The sequence below is a fragment of the Marmota marmota genome, unplaced genomic scaffold, assembly GCF_001458135.2.
Source record: "Marmota marmota marmota unplaced genomic scaffold, marMar, whole genome shotgun sequence".
NCBI classification, from domain to species: domain Eukaryota; kingdom Metazoa; phylum Chordata; class Mammalia; order Rodentia; family Sciuridae; genus Marmota; species Marmota marmota.
The window spans coordinates 15,001,866-15,018,241 of record NW_026000026.1 but is presented as its reverse complement, the minus strand read 5'-3'; the positions used below and the strand labels follow the sequence as shown (position 1 = coordinate 15,018,241).

The window sequence follows — 16,376 nt, the reverse complement described above, 5'->3', positions numbered from 1 at the left end:
CACAACTGGGATTAGAACCAGCCAGGGAAGCTCCAAAGTTCAGGCTCCTAACCACCACAGGACACAGCTCTTCTGGGGGGGTGGTGACAGGGATTCAGCGACAGAAGTCAGGAGGTTTGGGCTTAGGACCAGTTCCCTGGGTGATCCTAGATAAATCACTTCCTTCTGACCCTCATTTTTCTTATCCGTCAAGTGGGAATTCTTCCCATCAGAGCGCTGTCAAGAGGACAGAGGATGTTACTGTTTGATAGGTGCAGGATGGCAGCTGGACCACAGCAGGCCTCCCCACCATCAGATTCTTTCTTGTTTTCAACAAGATGGGTTTCCCTTAGCATTTAATTTCTCAAAATTCCTACTTCCGAACACTGAAAATCTCCCATGGGTGAAAAAGGCCTGGGAATGTAGTGTGTGACTGAGAACAAATGGCTTTCTAAGGTGCTGCATGTGACAGAGCCCCCCTTCCCTACTCCACCAACTGCATTGACCTCACAGACAACACCTGGGGGCTGGGAGAAGGGACGTGGACTGAGCCACTGTCACAGTGTTGGAGGAAGCATCTGGTGCCTTTGCACAAGACAAGCCTTGCAGCCAGGCTGGTCTTTCTCAAAGAAACTTCCCAAACTTCTTTGGCCCCTGGGCTCTAGGGAACCGTTGTAAGATGGCCCCATGGGTGCTCTATGAAAACCCTGATGTGGCTCTTCTGCAGCCTCTCCAGGGGCTGGACCAGAAGCCCTCTTCCCCGGATTCCTCCCGCCCTTAGGAGAATCGACGGGCAGGGATCTTGTCCAAGCTGCCCCCAACTTCTCCCCTAGCCCTCGTGCTCTGGCTGCAGTCCCTCTGCAGTCTTCCAGGGTGTCCGCATTAATGTTTAATCCCCCTGTTCCTTCCCAGGGGCTTAGCAGGGTAACAAGATACCCCGAAGCTGAGCAATTGTTAACCTCAATTTCCCACCCAAACCTCTCTGGCTGGGGCTCAGAGCATTCTCAGAGGGCAGTGATGGGTGGCCAATAACACCAGACAATCATTAACACCCCCCAGCTGCCCGCCCCCCAGCACAGCTGCCACATCAGGGCTAGACCTGGGAACCCATTCATGGTGTAAAAGGAGCCCATCTTGCCCAGCACACATAGGGCCCACCTGGGAGAGTTAAGGTCATTGTACCCCAAAGGACTTGGCATTCCTGTTGACATTGCCCCAGGAACCAGCTTCTGAGTGCGTGTGCTTCTTGGCTTATTTTGGACATTCATCTGCTGAGACCTGGAAGTGGCTGGGGATGAATGCACAAGGAGATTGAGGACAAGAGAGAGAGAGTGAGTGGCCTAAAGCCACAGAGCAAGCTGACCGCAGAACTGGGATCTGAATCCAGGTTCCCTGCCTCACAGTTTGAGAGCCACTGTCTGATTGACACAAGGTCTGCTTGGTGCCTGGCCAACGGGCGATGCCGGGTGACCAGCATCCCTTCCTTCCTTCCTTGGTCATGGAAAGTGGATTCTCACCTCCAAGGTGTCCCATGTTTCCTCTTTTTCAGTTTTCCTTCTGGCCACAGTGGGACAAAAGGGGTTAGGACAGAGGATGCCCAGGAGGGGTTAGATCTGGAGAGGAAGCTGTATGCACATGCCTTCTTCCCTGAACCTGTTCCTTCTTTCATTCACTCAAATGTCTATGAGGAGCTTCCTATGTGCCAGGGACCTTCCAGGCCTCGCAGCACCTTACCTCCTTGGAGAGACCCTCCCCACCTCATCTTTTGATGCTCTACTCACCCCCTCGCCCTGACCACACAGCGCTCAGTTTCCTTTTCTCCCTTCCTATGAAGCCCTGTGGCCCTCTGTCCCATTTCTTTGTCTTGTACTTTATTATCTGGCCCTCTACAGAGAGAGTTAGTTCTATGATCCTAGAGATGGTATCCTTAGATCTTACCCATCATCTAAGGGAGTGTCAGACACTTAGTAGGCACTTACCACTTCATAGCTGAGAGAAAGCAATGCAGCGGATGAGTGATGATAGCACTTCACCCTCCGGCGTGGCTTGCTACAGAGCCTCCAAAGCCCCAAGCCCCACTTTGAAGGCAAGATCCTCAAGACAGCCGGCCTGCCCCTGGATTTCAAGCCCATGTTTTATCCTCATGCAAGGCAGATGACTTTGACAGGACAGACATACCCTGTGAGTCAGCTGGGCCCTGCATCAGACTTCATCCTTCACAGGCTCTGTCCTCCCTGCAGGGAAGGGGCCTGCTAGCTGCCTCTACCATACCTTTGCCTTGGGTCGACCCTCTTCTGAGAACCAACATCCATCTCCAAGTTCTTGAAAAATTTCTCAGAATCCTAGACTTTTCTGATGTCAAGTGGACAGATGCCCTGGGAACTTCCAGACCAGTGATTTCCAAACTCAGCGGGGCTTCTGGATCCTCTGGGGAGCTTGTGTAATGCAGACCCCTGAGCCTGCTCCTTATATAATCAGAATCGCCAGAGTCGGGCCTCAGGATCTGCACTTCCATATAGCACCTTGCATAATTCTTGGCAGCTGGTCCATGGGTAGGAACTTGGGATCCACAATTTTAGAACATTTGGGGCAATAGACTTTTGAAAATCTGATGAGCTTCTTCTGCTCAAAGGGGGATGATGGCAGTGCGGGTCATAGGGAGAGAAGGGACTTGGTCCAATATCATTTTACAGTCAAACCCATTAATTTGTACAATTAATATGTGCCAATAATAATAATTTTTAAAAGAATACACTTAGAATGCTACCTCCAGTTGCCCTAGGCACACAAATGAGGGGTGGGGACAGCAGCTACTTGTTCAATGACAACAGCAGTTCAAGGGCGGAGTCAAGGAGAGGTCTCTCGGCTCTAAGGATCTGTTCTTTCTTCTTCTGAGTTTCTACCAAACCCTAACCAAGCCCCTCATTGATCCACTGTAGAAGGAAAACAGCAGTTTTGTGATGCCCATTTCATAGTTCAGACAAGTTAAAGGCAGAGGGAACACTAAGCTGTCTTTCCCAGGGTCACTGTGTTGGCCAGGAGCAGCCTTACCAGGGGCTCAGATGCTAGACGCCATCCCTTCTCCCTTCCAGGTGGCCCTGCTCAGAGCGCATGCCGGGGAGCACCTGCTGCTTGGAGCCACCAAGAGATCCATGGTGTTCAAAGACGTGCTGCTCCTAGGTGAGAAGCTGCCTGTCCCAGCCAGCTCTGTGCAAGGGGCACACCCAAGCAACAGAGAGCTCGGTGGTGGGGCCCTCGGGGCAGGGCAACAGACCAACACGGCCAGGTTGTCTCTCAGGCTTGCGAGAGAGGGTTCCAGGACTCGGTTCTCTGCTAGATGCCCCACTCAGACACAAGGAAGTGTGGATGCAAACAAGGAAATCTCCCAGGTCTTGAAGATGGAGCTCAGTCAGGGTTACCCCTGGAATTACCCTTGAATTCTGACGTTCTTTCTGGACTAGGAACAAGAAGAGGCCAGGAATGGCACAAACCCCCATCCATGTCTTCTGCCTCCCTGATATATTTATTATTTTAAATGCTTTTAAAAGCACACTTCCTATGCCATGGACTACACTGACTACTTCACCAACTTTATTTATTTATTTATTTAGATACTGGGGAGTAATCCCAGGGAAGCTTCACCACTGAGCTATTTCCCCAGGACTTTATTTTTTATTTTGAGACAGGCTGTTGCTAAGTTGCCCAGGTTGGCCTTCAACTTGCCATCCTCCTGTCTCAGCCTCCTGAGTTACTAGGGTTACAGGCATGGTGGCCCATGCCCAGCACGTAACCTCTTTTAGTACAATAACCCTGAGAAGCTCTATTATCTATCCCTATTTTATAGATGAGAAAACTGAGTCACAGAGAAGTTAAGTGACCCTAAGTGGCAGAACTGCTCAGCTAGGGCAGTCCAGCTCCAGAATCTGGTCCCTTATCCATGGACATTTTTATGCCTCCAGGTGCCCCTTGAATGGACTCAGTCTTGAGTCCCACTGGCAAAGGGAGCTTGGGTGATATGAAAGGGGTCCTAAACATCCCAGTTCCAAGCTCAGCCTACTGACTTCTGGCACCTCGACCTCTTCCCCTTGGCTTCAGATCTTGCATCTGTGAAATGAGCATGACAGTCCCTGCAGGTCCTCCTCCCGGGTACCACTTGCATTGCCACCTACAAACCCCAGCTTCAGGAGAGGGCTCGACCCGAGGTGATTGCCCCATCCTCTCTCCCTCCCAAACCACCCAGGCAATGACTATATCGTCCCTCGGCACTGTCCGGAACTGGCAGAGATGAGCCGGGTGTCCATTCGCATCCTTGATGAGCTGGTGCTGCCCTTCCAGGAGTTGCAGATAGATGACAACGAGTATGCCTGCCTCAAAGCCATCATCTTCTTCGACCCAGGTACCACCCACACTTCCTAACCCATCCTTGATGCCCCAGATACTCTGTCAGACTTCTCCTGCTGGGTTCCTGACCTGTCATGAGAATCAGGAGAGATGCTTTCCATCAGCCCCATTCAATAGATGAGGCAAGTCAAGGTTCAAAGGGATAATGGGACTTGGCAAGGCAAACTGACCCCAAAAGCCTGGGTTTTTTTTCTCTCCCTTCCTTTCTTCCCCTCCTCCTTCTTTCTCCTGATTTCCTGTCTTCCTTCTTTGCTTCTTCCAAAAAATTTTTTGAGATAATATCTACATGATCTACATGTACTGAAAATGCAAATAATCTACCCCCTCAGACCTCACTTTTCCATAGCCCACTCTCCAATAAATAAATTTCTGATTCTTGTAACTGATCCCTGTGGCAGTCATCTCAACAGTCTAAAATAAACCATGAAGCCTTATATTTCCGATTTGGGTTTTGGTTTTTTGCAGTCCTGGGAATGGAATCCTGGTTCTTGTGCATGCTAGGCAAGCACTCTCTCCCGAGCTACATTCCTAGCCCCATATTTCTTGCTTTATGCATTTTAGATCATAGTTCTCCTCCCATACTGGCTAAGGATGCTGCTCTTCTCCACTGCTGTTCCCATTTTTCTCCCCCATCTTCCTTATATATTTTTATTGCTGTGTTCCTGTGTCCACTCATTGCCTTTGGAGCTTTTGGTTGCGTCTCCCCCACCTTTATTTATTGTCCTATCAACTGTCCACAGAATCTTCTGACCCTTCACTTAGCAGGATGTGCTCACCTTGGCTCTCTTCTCCTCTCTCCATTCCATCTGTTGACTTTTGCACATGCATTTTTATAGAGTGTGAGTCACATCTGTGAGCAAGGTACCTTGACATTGTGAAGGTGCCTCAGCCCAGAGACTTGCTTGCATCCCTCCTCTCTTCCATATTAGAGAGTTCCTAGAGGGTGCTGGATCTGTCTTCAGAGATCACCTCTAATCATCACAGCAATGAAGGGGAAAAATTACCTCCATTTATTGAATGCTCACAGAAGCACAGTTTTAAACACTTTATGCACATCACCTTATAACACGGTGTCTGTGAGGTAGGAATTATTACTGCCCTCATTTGCAAATAAGGAAACTGAGACACCAAAATCAAATGATTTCACCAGTCAATCATTTGATTGGTCACATTTCCTGGAGGAAATGGCTGATTTGAACTTTAGACTATCTGTCAACCTCTATCTCTCAAGCCCATGTTCTTATCTTCCACATGCTATTCCCCTTTCCTGGAGGGTGAGAATTCTAATTCTGGTTTTTGTATAGGGCCTAGCCGGGGCTAGAACTAGGCTGGGCAGGTGACATTTACTGGGAAACACAACTGGGTTACTGGTGCCGAGTCAGAAATAGCAGCCTGATTCAGAGGGCAGGAGCTGCTCCATGAAAGTTTGTCAACTGAATAAAAGAATTCACAACCTTGGGACAGTGGAGACAGCCCACTGGAAATGTGGGAAAACTCCTTCTGCCACTTCCTTTGTTCATAAGAGAGGAAGTAAATGTATTACTTCCATGAAGGCTGAGATGAAAGTATTGATGACTTACCTCCGCTTCTAGGATAAGGATCTAGAATTTAATCAAGGATTTTTTTCATTCATCCTTTCCTCCATCCATCCATCCCTTCATTCAGTTACCTACCTCAACAAAGATTGCCTACACATGGTAGTGGCTACTGTGATGGTGGGTTAACATGGCAATTAAGACATGCTTGCCCACCTGGAGCTCAGGGTCTAGTGGAAGAGCGGTAACATCCCATGTGGGCAGTAGTGATGGAGGAGCCACAGGACCTTGGGAACATGATGGACATACAATGTAGACCTAGGAAAGCAGGATGGAGGAGACTTCCTGGAGGAGATGAGACCTTGGCTGAGTCCCCAGGTGGTAGCAGGCAGAGAAGGGGAGATTCTTAATGTAGCAGGAGCTACATTAAGGAGATGGCCCAAGGTCTCCTATTGGGCCTGTTCCTGCAGTCCCACACTCTGTCCCTTATTCCCTATTCCCACAGTTTGCTCTCTTAGGAAATGTACCCTGGTTGTAGAAAACCCCAAATCTTTGCCCCCAAACTGTTAAAGAGTCCCTGTGTGATGTTGGGTGGCTAAGCCCAATTTGGGCCCCACAAGTCAGGGAACATCTGCTGTCCACCCTGACCACCCCTTTCCATTGCAGATGCCAAGGGGCTGAGTGACCCCGGCAAGATCAAGCGGCTGCGTTCTCAGGTGCAGGTGAGCCTGGAGGACTACATCAACGACCGCCAGTACGACTCCCGTGGCCGCTTTGGGGAGCTGCTGCTGCTGCTACCCACACTGCAGAGCATCACCTGGCAGATGATTGAGCAGATCCAGTTCATCAAGCTCTTCGGCATGGCCAAGATTGACAACCTGCTGCAGGAGATGCTGCTGGGAGGTCCGTGCCGGGCCCAGGAGGGGTACTGGGGGCACCTTTCTGGGAGACAGCCTCAGATAGACTTGAGCTCAACTCTGGGCTCCATTATTGATTCAATTGGCTTTGAGCAAGTTGCTTAAACTGCCTGGGCCTCAGTTTCCTCATCAGAAAAATGAGAAGAAACAGAAGTCCATTTGTTCAGGCGCTGGAAGCCTGGCCTTTGTCAGTCAATGTTTGAAGTGCTGGAGACTCAACAAAGAGCAAATCTCTGCCCTCCTGGAGGATGTGCGTGCGTGTGTGTGTGTGTGTGTGTGTGTGAGAGAGAGAGAGAGAGAGAGAGAGAGAGAGCGCTAGCTCAGTGAGTGGGCATATGCTGCTTGCATGCACAGAGCTGTGTGTGTGTACAAAGGCTCAGGGGGACAGGAAATGACCAAGTATGTAATAAGAAGGTAACTATAGATTTTGAAATCAACAGATATATGATAAAGCTTAACTGAAAAGATGCTTTGTAGATGGGTTTGGTCAAGGGTGACCTCACTGAAGTGTGATTTCTGTGATGTAAAAGCTACAGGAACATTCCAGGCAGAAGCTGCCCTTGAGGCAGAAGAGGTTTGTGTGTTGAGAAGGAAGGGCAAGACTGTGACTGGGAACTGTATGAGATGCAGATGGAGATTAGGTAGAAACCAAATCATAAACAGATGGTTGTAGGCAAGTCAGAAATTTAGATTTAACTTTCCTTGCACTTATTGTAAGTAGACTGAAAATCAGACTGATGTTGCAAAAGAAGCACTCTGACTATTGGGTAGAGAGTAAATTTGGTGGTGGGGGCGGTGAAATGGAAGCAAGAGACCCCTGAGAATGTTACTCTCTGCAGTCATGTGAGGGACAGAGGAGGCCTGGACTGTGGCAACAGACAGCAGATATAATCTGGATCATCTATCAGGAGGAAGGACCCAAGCGCTTGCTGATGGATCAGAAATGGGGGGGCGATGGGAACAGGGTCAAGTGTGAAGCCTACATTTTTGTTTTGAGTGGCAGAAATGCTGATGGAGTCATGTTCTGAGATGAGAAGGCTGAAGCAAATGGCTGGGCCTGGTGGGGGTGGGAGGGGTGACCCAGGAGATCCATTCAGGACAGGAGTCGAGTATGGAAGGACTGTTATGTATCTGCTTTGGGTTATTTCAAGGGGGCAGCTGAATGAACAAGTCTAAGGTTCAAACCCAAGGCACAAGGCAGCTCCATGGCTTCCGACATTTAGGAAATTGGACAGGAAAACATGCCTGGGCAAGTATGGGGGAAAGCTCGCCGGGGGTGGGAGGAAACAAGAAGAGTGCCTGAAAAGGAAGACAGGATATTTAATGGTGTAAAATTCTACCCTGGGTTTGTGGGGGGAGGGAGGAAAAGGGAGGAGGGGCAGCATCCACCAGATGGCAATGTGAAGGCTCTTGACTCTTATGCTTAAAGCAATGAGCAGTCTGAGAATGGAATCCACTTGGAGGGGTGGGTGAAGAAGTGGACACCGGGTGGAGAGATTTTGAAAATGCTTTATTCTGAAGGGGAGCTCTGAGGGGGTTGGGGATAATTAAGAAGAAGTGATTGTAATGATAGACCATGGATCTTGGCTGGACTGGAAGAAAAATGGGGTTGTACGTGCGAGACTAGGAGTCAACCAATGAAGAGCCTCAGTAGGGTTGAAATTTTTCAGGGATGGTACCCCATGGAATGAGCTAGAAGGATGGGAGGCAAAATCCAAGTGAGGGCGTCTGCCCTGGAGGTTTGGGAGATGGTGTAGGAGATGCTGCTGTGAGGTCCATGCCGAGCCCAGGAGGGGCCCAGCACCACCATGTTTGGAATTGGATAGTTCTTTGCCTTGAAAGGCTGCCATGTGCAGGGTTGAGCTGCATCTCTAGCCTCTACCCATGAGATGCCAGTGGCACTTCTCCAGTGGTGGCAACCAAAAACATCTTTAGATATTGTCAAATGTCTCCTGAGTGGACAAAAATCAATCCAAGTTGAGAACCACTGTCAAATGGTAGCTCATTCCATTCTCACACTGACCCTGTGGGTGTGGGGTTATTATGAAGCATGGGTTACTGTGATCAGAATCAGGAGCTTGTGGTCTGTTGTGTTGGGTAAAATAATCCCTCTGGCTGCTGTTTTCTCATCTGTAGAATGGGAAGTGATGGTATCCAAACTCCAGGTTTGTTGTGAACAATTAATTATGTAAAATATGAGAAGTGCTTTAAACTAGTACCAGGCACAGGATAGGTGCTCAATAATTATTAATTATAGATCAGATGTGCCTTGAAATCCAACATCAGTCACATTAATGATTATGGCCTATTATGCCACCATACTTTATATATTATTACTCCTCCACTCATTGTTTGAAGCAGTTACTGTGTTCCTGAAACTTCACTAGGCCCTCAGAGACAAAAAAGTAAAGAAATATATACCTATAATTGTAATGCCCATAGACAGAAGAAGTGGTTTTTCCCAAAGTTGAGTTATAGATAAATTACTGTGGATTTGGATTGCTCCCAAATTGAGTAGCAGATAAATTACAGTTAAGGAGAAAAAGAAGAGTGGGGAGATTCAGAAGAATCTTCCCAAAGGAAGAAATATCTGAGCTGGGGTTTGGACTTATGGAACTTGGGTGAAGAAGGCATCCCAGATGGAAGCCACAATGTGAGAGAAAGCTCAGAGATAGGAAAACATGGGGGACACACAGATACTCCAAGTAGGTCAGCTTGGCTGAAGCAGAGTTGGAAGATGAGGCTGACAGGTGAGTTGGGACCAAATGGTTGAAGGACTTGCAGATCAAGGAGCTTTGAGAGTCTTTGATTAAACTCATTCTATGACTATGCAACCAACACCCTCACTATATTTAAGTGATCTCAGAGTTCCTTATATGCTCTTCTTTCAAGTCACTTTTACTCTCTTGGTATTTTGGGTCTTCTCAATCCCATATGAAGCCTGTGGACAGGAATGGTGAGCCCTGGTTTACTAACCCTGGAATACTCAATAGGTACCATCATTGTTGGATGGGCAGGTTAATTGACCACACCTGAGGAGGACGGTGCTTCAAGGCCTGTGGTCCTTATCCCAGCTTCACCGTCCTGATTGATACCCTCTTTACCTGCAGGGTCCTCCAGTGATGCACCCCATGCCCACCACCCCCTGCACCCTCACCTGATGCAGGAGCACATGGGCACCAACGTCATTGTTGCCAACACGATGCCCACTCACCTCAGCAACGGACAGATGTGTGAGTGGCCCCGACCCAGGGGACAGGCAGGTGGGCAACTTGGGCTCTACCCAAGGATGGGGCTAGAAAGGAAGCAGAAGTTTGAGTCTAGAAGGTGAAACTGGGATACAACTGTTCTCTGTGTTCCAGAGCGGAGAATGAGGGGTGAGGTTGTCCATTTGTTGAAGCTGTTTAGTCAATGAGGTGACTGACAACTTCTGCCAAATGAAACTGTCCTGGGAATGAGGCAGTTCATTGGATGAGGTTACCACTGGGTGAGATTTCCATAAGATAACACTGTTCACTGAAATATGGCTGCCCAGTTGGGTAAGGCTACCATTACACAATTGGAAGAGACAGTCCATGGGTTAGGGATGTCCTCTGGGATAGACCATTATCTGAGGTGAGTTTGTCATTGGGTAAAGCTCTCCAAAAAATTAAATTATCAACAGAATGAAGTGGTCCATTGCAATTAAATGGCCTTTAATTGAAATTGTTCTTTGGGAAAGTTGTCCATTGAGTAAAGCTAGCCACTTGGTCAGGTTATTCTCCAACCTGTGATGGAAATGGGGCTAATTAGTTTCTGTTACCCATCTCCTAAATACAGGTGGTAGTTTTTGAGCCATTTATCCCTGGGTCCCATTGACTGCTGCTTTCTCTAAGAAAGAGTACCCCTACCATACATCTCATTTTCCTTGAGGACAGTCAGACCTAGTCCTCCATTTGGGAGAAGCAGCTCAACCCTCCACATCAGTTGGTGGAGGAGATGGGTGGAAGGACCTTCCAGATGTCATAGAATGTGGATTTTATAGTCTGAAATCCATAGAAGGGTTGAGTCATCAGACCTCAGGGATCATCTAGTTTCATTCTCTCATTTTATAGAAGAGGAAATTAAGCCTCGAAGTGAGGGAAGAACTTTCCCAGAGCTCTTCTCATACTCACAAAGGACTGGAATTTTGAGCAGTTTCTGTCTGTTTCTTTGTCCCTTCAGCCACCCCTGAGACTCCACAGCCCTCACCGCCCGGTGGCTCAGGGTCTGAGCCCTACAAGCTCCTGCCAGGAGCCATCACCACGATTGTCAAGCCCCCCTCTGCCATCCCCCAGCCCACCATCACCAAGCAAGAAGTCATCTAGCAAGCCACTGGGAGTCAGGGCTTCTGCTGGCTCACCCCAACCCCCTCAGAGAGTTCCTGGCGACCACTTGATCACAGCAATGGAAGGCGTGACAACAGGGCCAGTCCCAGAGCAGCAATGGAAAGAGCAAAAGACTAAGAATGTGGGCTGAGGGCCACACTCATTGCCACCTTTGACCCAATGCTCTGGCTGACAGAGCTTTAACCTAGAGAGACCCCGGCTGGGAAGTCCTCTGCTGACTTGGATGACATTTCTCATGCTGAAGCCAAACTTCCTTCTCCTTCATCCATATCTACCCCCAAAGAATACTGTCTGAAGATAAGATGGGACCTTTCTTAAACACAGCTCCCCTCCCCCCGGCTGGGACTTCTTCTCCCCTGGGCCTGGTCATGGTGCCCAGACATGGAGCCCTGGAAGTCTTCCTCCCTCTTCTGCTGCCCTCACCTCAAATGCCCCCTCTGCCCTCTGCTGTCACCTTCCTCAGCCATCCCATCTTCTCCAAAGCCACTCTCCAGAGGTGGAGGAAAACTTGAAACCCCTCCCCCAGCCACTCCAGGAACATCTGGAGGCATTGACTGGGGCTAGGCAGAGGGCAGGAGGTGATGGAGCAGGAAGATACCATTCTTCCTCCCCTGACCCCAGTGCACTTCCCTTCTCCAGTGACTGGCATGGGTGTTCGGAGCGATGGTCCCTATAGGTCTTCAACAATGAGAGGACAGTCCAAGATAAGAACTTCCACAGGAACTTGTGGGGAGGGGGCAAGTGGCCAGAGAAAGCATCCAGGAAGAGGCAGATGGGCTATGCACTCGGCCTTTGCAGAAGGGCAGGGTTCTGGCTGGTAGAGCAGGGGAGACAGGATGTTCCAAAAGAGAACAGCCCAAGAGAGGCCCAGAGACAGGGAGGACGGTTTGGGAGAGAGGCACCAAGGTGACTGGGCTCTCTGAGCCAAGAGGGTGCGTTGGGGAGCATGGGACCTTGAATGCCAGACTGAGGGAGTAGCCTGGAGGGACAGGAGAACTGGGCTGTCAGGAGATGAACACAGTCTCTTAGTTAGAAGGTTAGGAGGGAGCAGGGAGGTTAGACAGGAGCCCACCATGTAATCCAGGTGAGTGCTGAGGCCTCAGATGGAGAGGAGGGGGCAGGAAAGCCTCAGGTCAGGGTCTGTTGAGGAGCAAGTACCCTCAGGGCCTAACTCAGGCTCTCCTTACTCCCAGGCACTGTCTTAAGGCATGGGACATCCATCCTCTCATGGAATCCTCCTATGACCTAGAGATTGTTACAGAAGACAAAATTGAATTCTAAGAAGTTAAGGGATGTTTTTTCCCCCTGAAACTCACACAGCTAGTCAGTAACTAGGTCAAGATCCAAGTCCCTCTGGATCAGACTAGGAAAGCTTAATCCACTGAAGGAACCCCCTGCCTTCACTATGATCAAACTGAGAGAACCCCAAGGCTCATTCCAGAAGCTTTTCCTATTACCAGGATTCAGGTTGATTGGAGAATGAACTGAAATCCAGTGAGGGCCCAGAATCCTGTTTGCTGATAAATATTAAGGAGAATTCATGACTCCTGACCCCTTTTTGTTCTTTGCTCCCAAAGCCTGGGGGAGGGGCAGCAGGGGTCTGGTTTCTGGGGGACAGACAAACCTGTCTTCGGTCTAGGGGTGGATAGTTTGGGTGAGGAAGAGGGGAAGGATAAGAAACCCCGGGTTTCAGATTTTCTCTGAGGAACATCATTCGAGATACATTCTGGAAACCTTAAATCCCAGGATGGAGCAACCAGCATTCTCAGAATCTTTATGGCTTTGGGAAGATTCTGGAAAATGCCATTGACTGGTGGGAATAACAGGGATGTTGTCCTGGGGCCAAAAGTGTGATTAGCTAGGAGAGCAAACTATTTGATGGAGCCCACCTTCCACCCAAGACTGACCCTTCTGAGTGGATGGGGATGATACTCCCATGCCCAGAAATTCCACCATATGTGCTTGTTCCTGTTTGCTAGAGAACATGAAGAAGTATTGGAGCCATATGTTTAAGAGCCATCTCCACACCTCTGGGGCTGTCAGAAGCCAAGTCCAGATCCAGGAGGGACCATCTCTTGCTCAGAGCTCTCATGTCTTCCTCAGTCACCCTCACTCCAGTGCCTCAGAACCCCCAGCCAGCTGGCCCCAACAGGTCTGCACAGGGCAGTGAAGCTGGGATCATTCTGGTCATCATGGTCATTCCCACTCTGTTCCTCCCCGCCCGCCATGTTGCTTAGCCTCTATCTTGGGATAGGAAGTTCCCATGGAATGGAGTGGGGTCATGGTAGTCTTTAATGGTAGCAATTTGTGGGGAGGGGGTGGGCAGGAGACCCATCCTTGGCCCCCAATCCACACTTTTTAAAGGAGAAATCCATCCCACATTACTAACTTTATTGCATTGCAGGAAACACAAAATAAAGACACGTTTACTTTCCTTATTTTAAGATGAGGACAGTACATTGGAATTCGTTTTTCTGAGTTGTGGTCCTAAAACATAAAGTCTGATGGACTCGAGAAGGGTTCATGGGAGGCAAATGTGGGCACTATAAATTCTCCTCCAAGACATCTCTTTCAGGAGGTTCTCAGGAGCTTCTAGAATCCACACAGCTTTTCTGAGAGCAGACCCAGGAGAGGAGAGAGTTGAAATGGAGGCTCCCCAATTTCTTGCAATGACCAAGCCAGTTCTTTGCTAGATTTTCCTGTGATCTGCCCCAATTAAGATAAATTGTGAAGTTCACATCTAGCAATTCTGGAAGTGGGCTGGGTCCCATCAGAGTGATCTGCATCTTCCTGTGGGTATGTGGATGTCCTTAGGTCCTATGCTGATCCCCAAGTCCCTGTCACTGCTGCCTGATGGGGCAAAGAAGCAAAAAAAACATTTCTTACTCTTGTGTGTTTTAACAAAAGTTTATAAAACAAAATAAATGGCGCATATGTTTTCTAAGCTCTTGTGTGGGCGTCTTTTTTTTTTTCCAGGTGTTTGAAATAAGAATAAGGACAGTCCTAGAATCCTTTACAGTGGACAAAATGCTTTGATATCCATTATTTTGTTTTCATATCAAGATGTAAGCACATTAGACCTTATGATGACCTCCTATTGTATAGATGAGGAAACTGAGGCTCAGGGAAGTACTTTTCCTTTAAGAGGCAGAGGTGGAAATCTACCTGGGTCTCCTGAACCCAAATATTCAGTATACAGAGAGTGAAAGTTGACCCCTCTCTTGAAGAGGAGAGGGATAAGGGAGAAGGTGATGGAAAGATCTGCAAAAATAACAAGAGGGTCTGACAACTGCCCTGTCATTAGGGTCCAAGATGGAGTCCTTCTCTGGGTCACCTCAATCTGCTGGCCATAGGAGATACATAGACATGGGGACATTTCATAAAAGCAAAACTTGTTTGAAAAAATAATAAGCTCAAGGAACATACCCAAGACTTTCCAGCCCTGTCCGTGACCACTTTGGTCCTTTTCCATTGGGAGATGACTTTGTGTCTTGGCCATCACAGGAAGTGCTGGAACCAGCTTGTGAGAGCCAATTGTTGGCTTGTCCCTAACTCTGTGTTGACAACATGAAATCAGCCACAGCAGAAGGCTTCACACCATAACTGGCAAATGGCACAAACCAAGGCTTTTTTTTTTTTTTTTTCCATAGAGGACCTGTTGTTCTGGCACAGCATAGTGGCACACAATGATGACTGAACTGTGGGATGTCTGCTATGGTGACGCAGAGGGTAAAGTAGAGGGACCCTCCGTTCTTCCCAAAGGAAGGGGACAGCTGTTCTGGTCTGGGAATCACTGGTCAGTGTAACTTGGGCAGGTCTCTCCACTTCTCCGAGCCTCATCTGTAAAATGGGAATGAAATCTCCCTTTAGGGATGTTGTTGGACTTTGACCGAATGAGTTAACTGTAAGAGCTACTGTGATGACCAGCACATGTGAACTTCATGCAGCCATTTTCTGGTGAGAGGCTAACTATTAAGCTCCCCAGCCTCAAGAGCACCCAGTATCTGCTTGCTTGATCCCTAGGACCACTTCTGCCTTCTCTGTCCCTTCTCTCCACTCGTCGGCACCAGGAAACATTTTCCATGATGCAATGGAGGCCCTGGGCCAGAGGAGGCTATTTCAGTCCTAAATTGTGCTTAATAAATCCATATCAAAACCATAAACCCTGGGCTGCCATAAATTCCCCTGACCTTGGCTCTTCCACCTCATCAGCCCTTTGCCCCAGTTAATCACAAATCTCGACGCAGGGCGTCACATTTAGTTTCCATTTCAGTTGCTGAACATCATCAGCTTTCGTGGCAAACGGAAAAATCCCCATTTTAAAGATGATGAAATCTAGACTCAGAAAGATGAGGGAACTTGTCCAAAGCCACACAGCCAGGAGACATTGGGCCAGGACTTGAGCCCATGCCTCGCTACCAGCCCTCAGGGGCTAGTTGAGAATTGGGCTTCCAGGAAGTCTCCTCCTTTCAGCTCTTTTCCACAAGCTGATTCCATGCTTCTAGAAGCTTCTTCTCCCATCATCCCCAGTGGACAGCCCCAGTGCTCAGAGTGGGAGCCAAAAGTAGAGGGGATCCCAGGTGACAGGTGGCTGGAAGGGTCAAAGACTGTTCCATGCAGCGTGAATGATCTGTCATCCCAAATTGGTGAGGTCGCCCTGCTTCCTCATTGGAGAAGCCAGGTCACCTCTGATCAGTAGTTCTCAAATCAGTATGTCATATGTAAATCCCAAGCGGTGATCTAAGAGATCTGAGTCCCAGGATCCCGCTCAGGTGTAGGATCATGAAACCGAACACTGAATCATGAAGCCAAGGACTGTTTATGGAGCGCTTCCTCTTTCCCAAACACTGCTTGGCTCAATTTACGCCCACAACAGCCTTCTGAGGTAGTTATTCTTGTTCTGTGTTACAAACAAGGGAACCAGCCTCAGTAGGAGGAAGGGACTTGCCCAAGGTCCTTCGCTGGTATGACAGCTGATCAGATGCTCACTGTCTGACTCCAGAGGCCACCCCAAGGGGATTGAAGAGGACCCTGATGATTCAGGTGCTGTGTGATGGGCACAGCAGCAAACACAGGGGAAAGTCCATCCTGTAAGAAAGTTGCTGGGCAGAGTTCTGAGAGGAGGCGCCTGGGATTACAAAGAAGCAATACCACGAGGTGTTATGGTTTCCACACAT

At 48.7% G+C, this 16,376-nt stretch overlaps 1 protein-coding gene across 7 annotated transcripts in view; it reads left to right on the top strand.

Annotated features, from left to right (window-relative positions):
* Positions 1 to 14,143, top strand: part of Hnf4a (hepatocyte nuclear factor 4 alpha) — a 54,066-nt gene extending 39,923 nt beyond the window's left edge. For 4 of the 7 annotated variants that reach the window (XM_015480261.2, XM_015480268.2, XM_015480230.2 and 1 more), the window contains exons 6-10: positions 3,072 to 3,159; positions 4,220 to 4,375; positions 6,582 to 6,818; positions 9,943 to 10,095; positions 11,036 to 14,143. In XM_015480261.2, coding sequence (XP_015335747.1) covers positions 3,072 to 3,159; positions 4,220 to 4,375; positions 6,582 to 6,818; positions 9,943 to 10,095; positions 11,036 to 11,178 — 777 coding nt within the window. In that variant the 3' untranslated portion in view covers positions 11,179 to 14,143. Of the gene's footprint in view, positions 1 to 3,071; positions 3,160 to 4,219; positions 4,376 to 6,581; positions 6,819 to 9,942; positions 10,096 to 10,194; positions 11,003 to 11,035 lie in introns of those variants that run through there. The other 3 variants (XM_015480235.2, XM_015480253.2, XM_015480237.2) reach the window with 2 other exon arrangements.
* Positions 14,144 to 16,376: the final 2,233 nt, after the last annotated feature.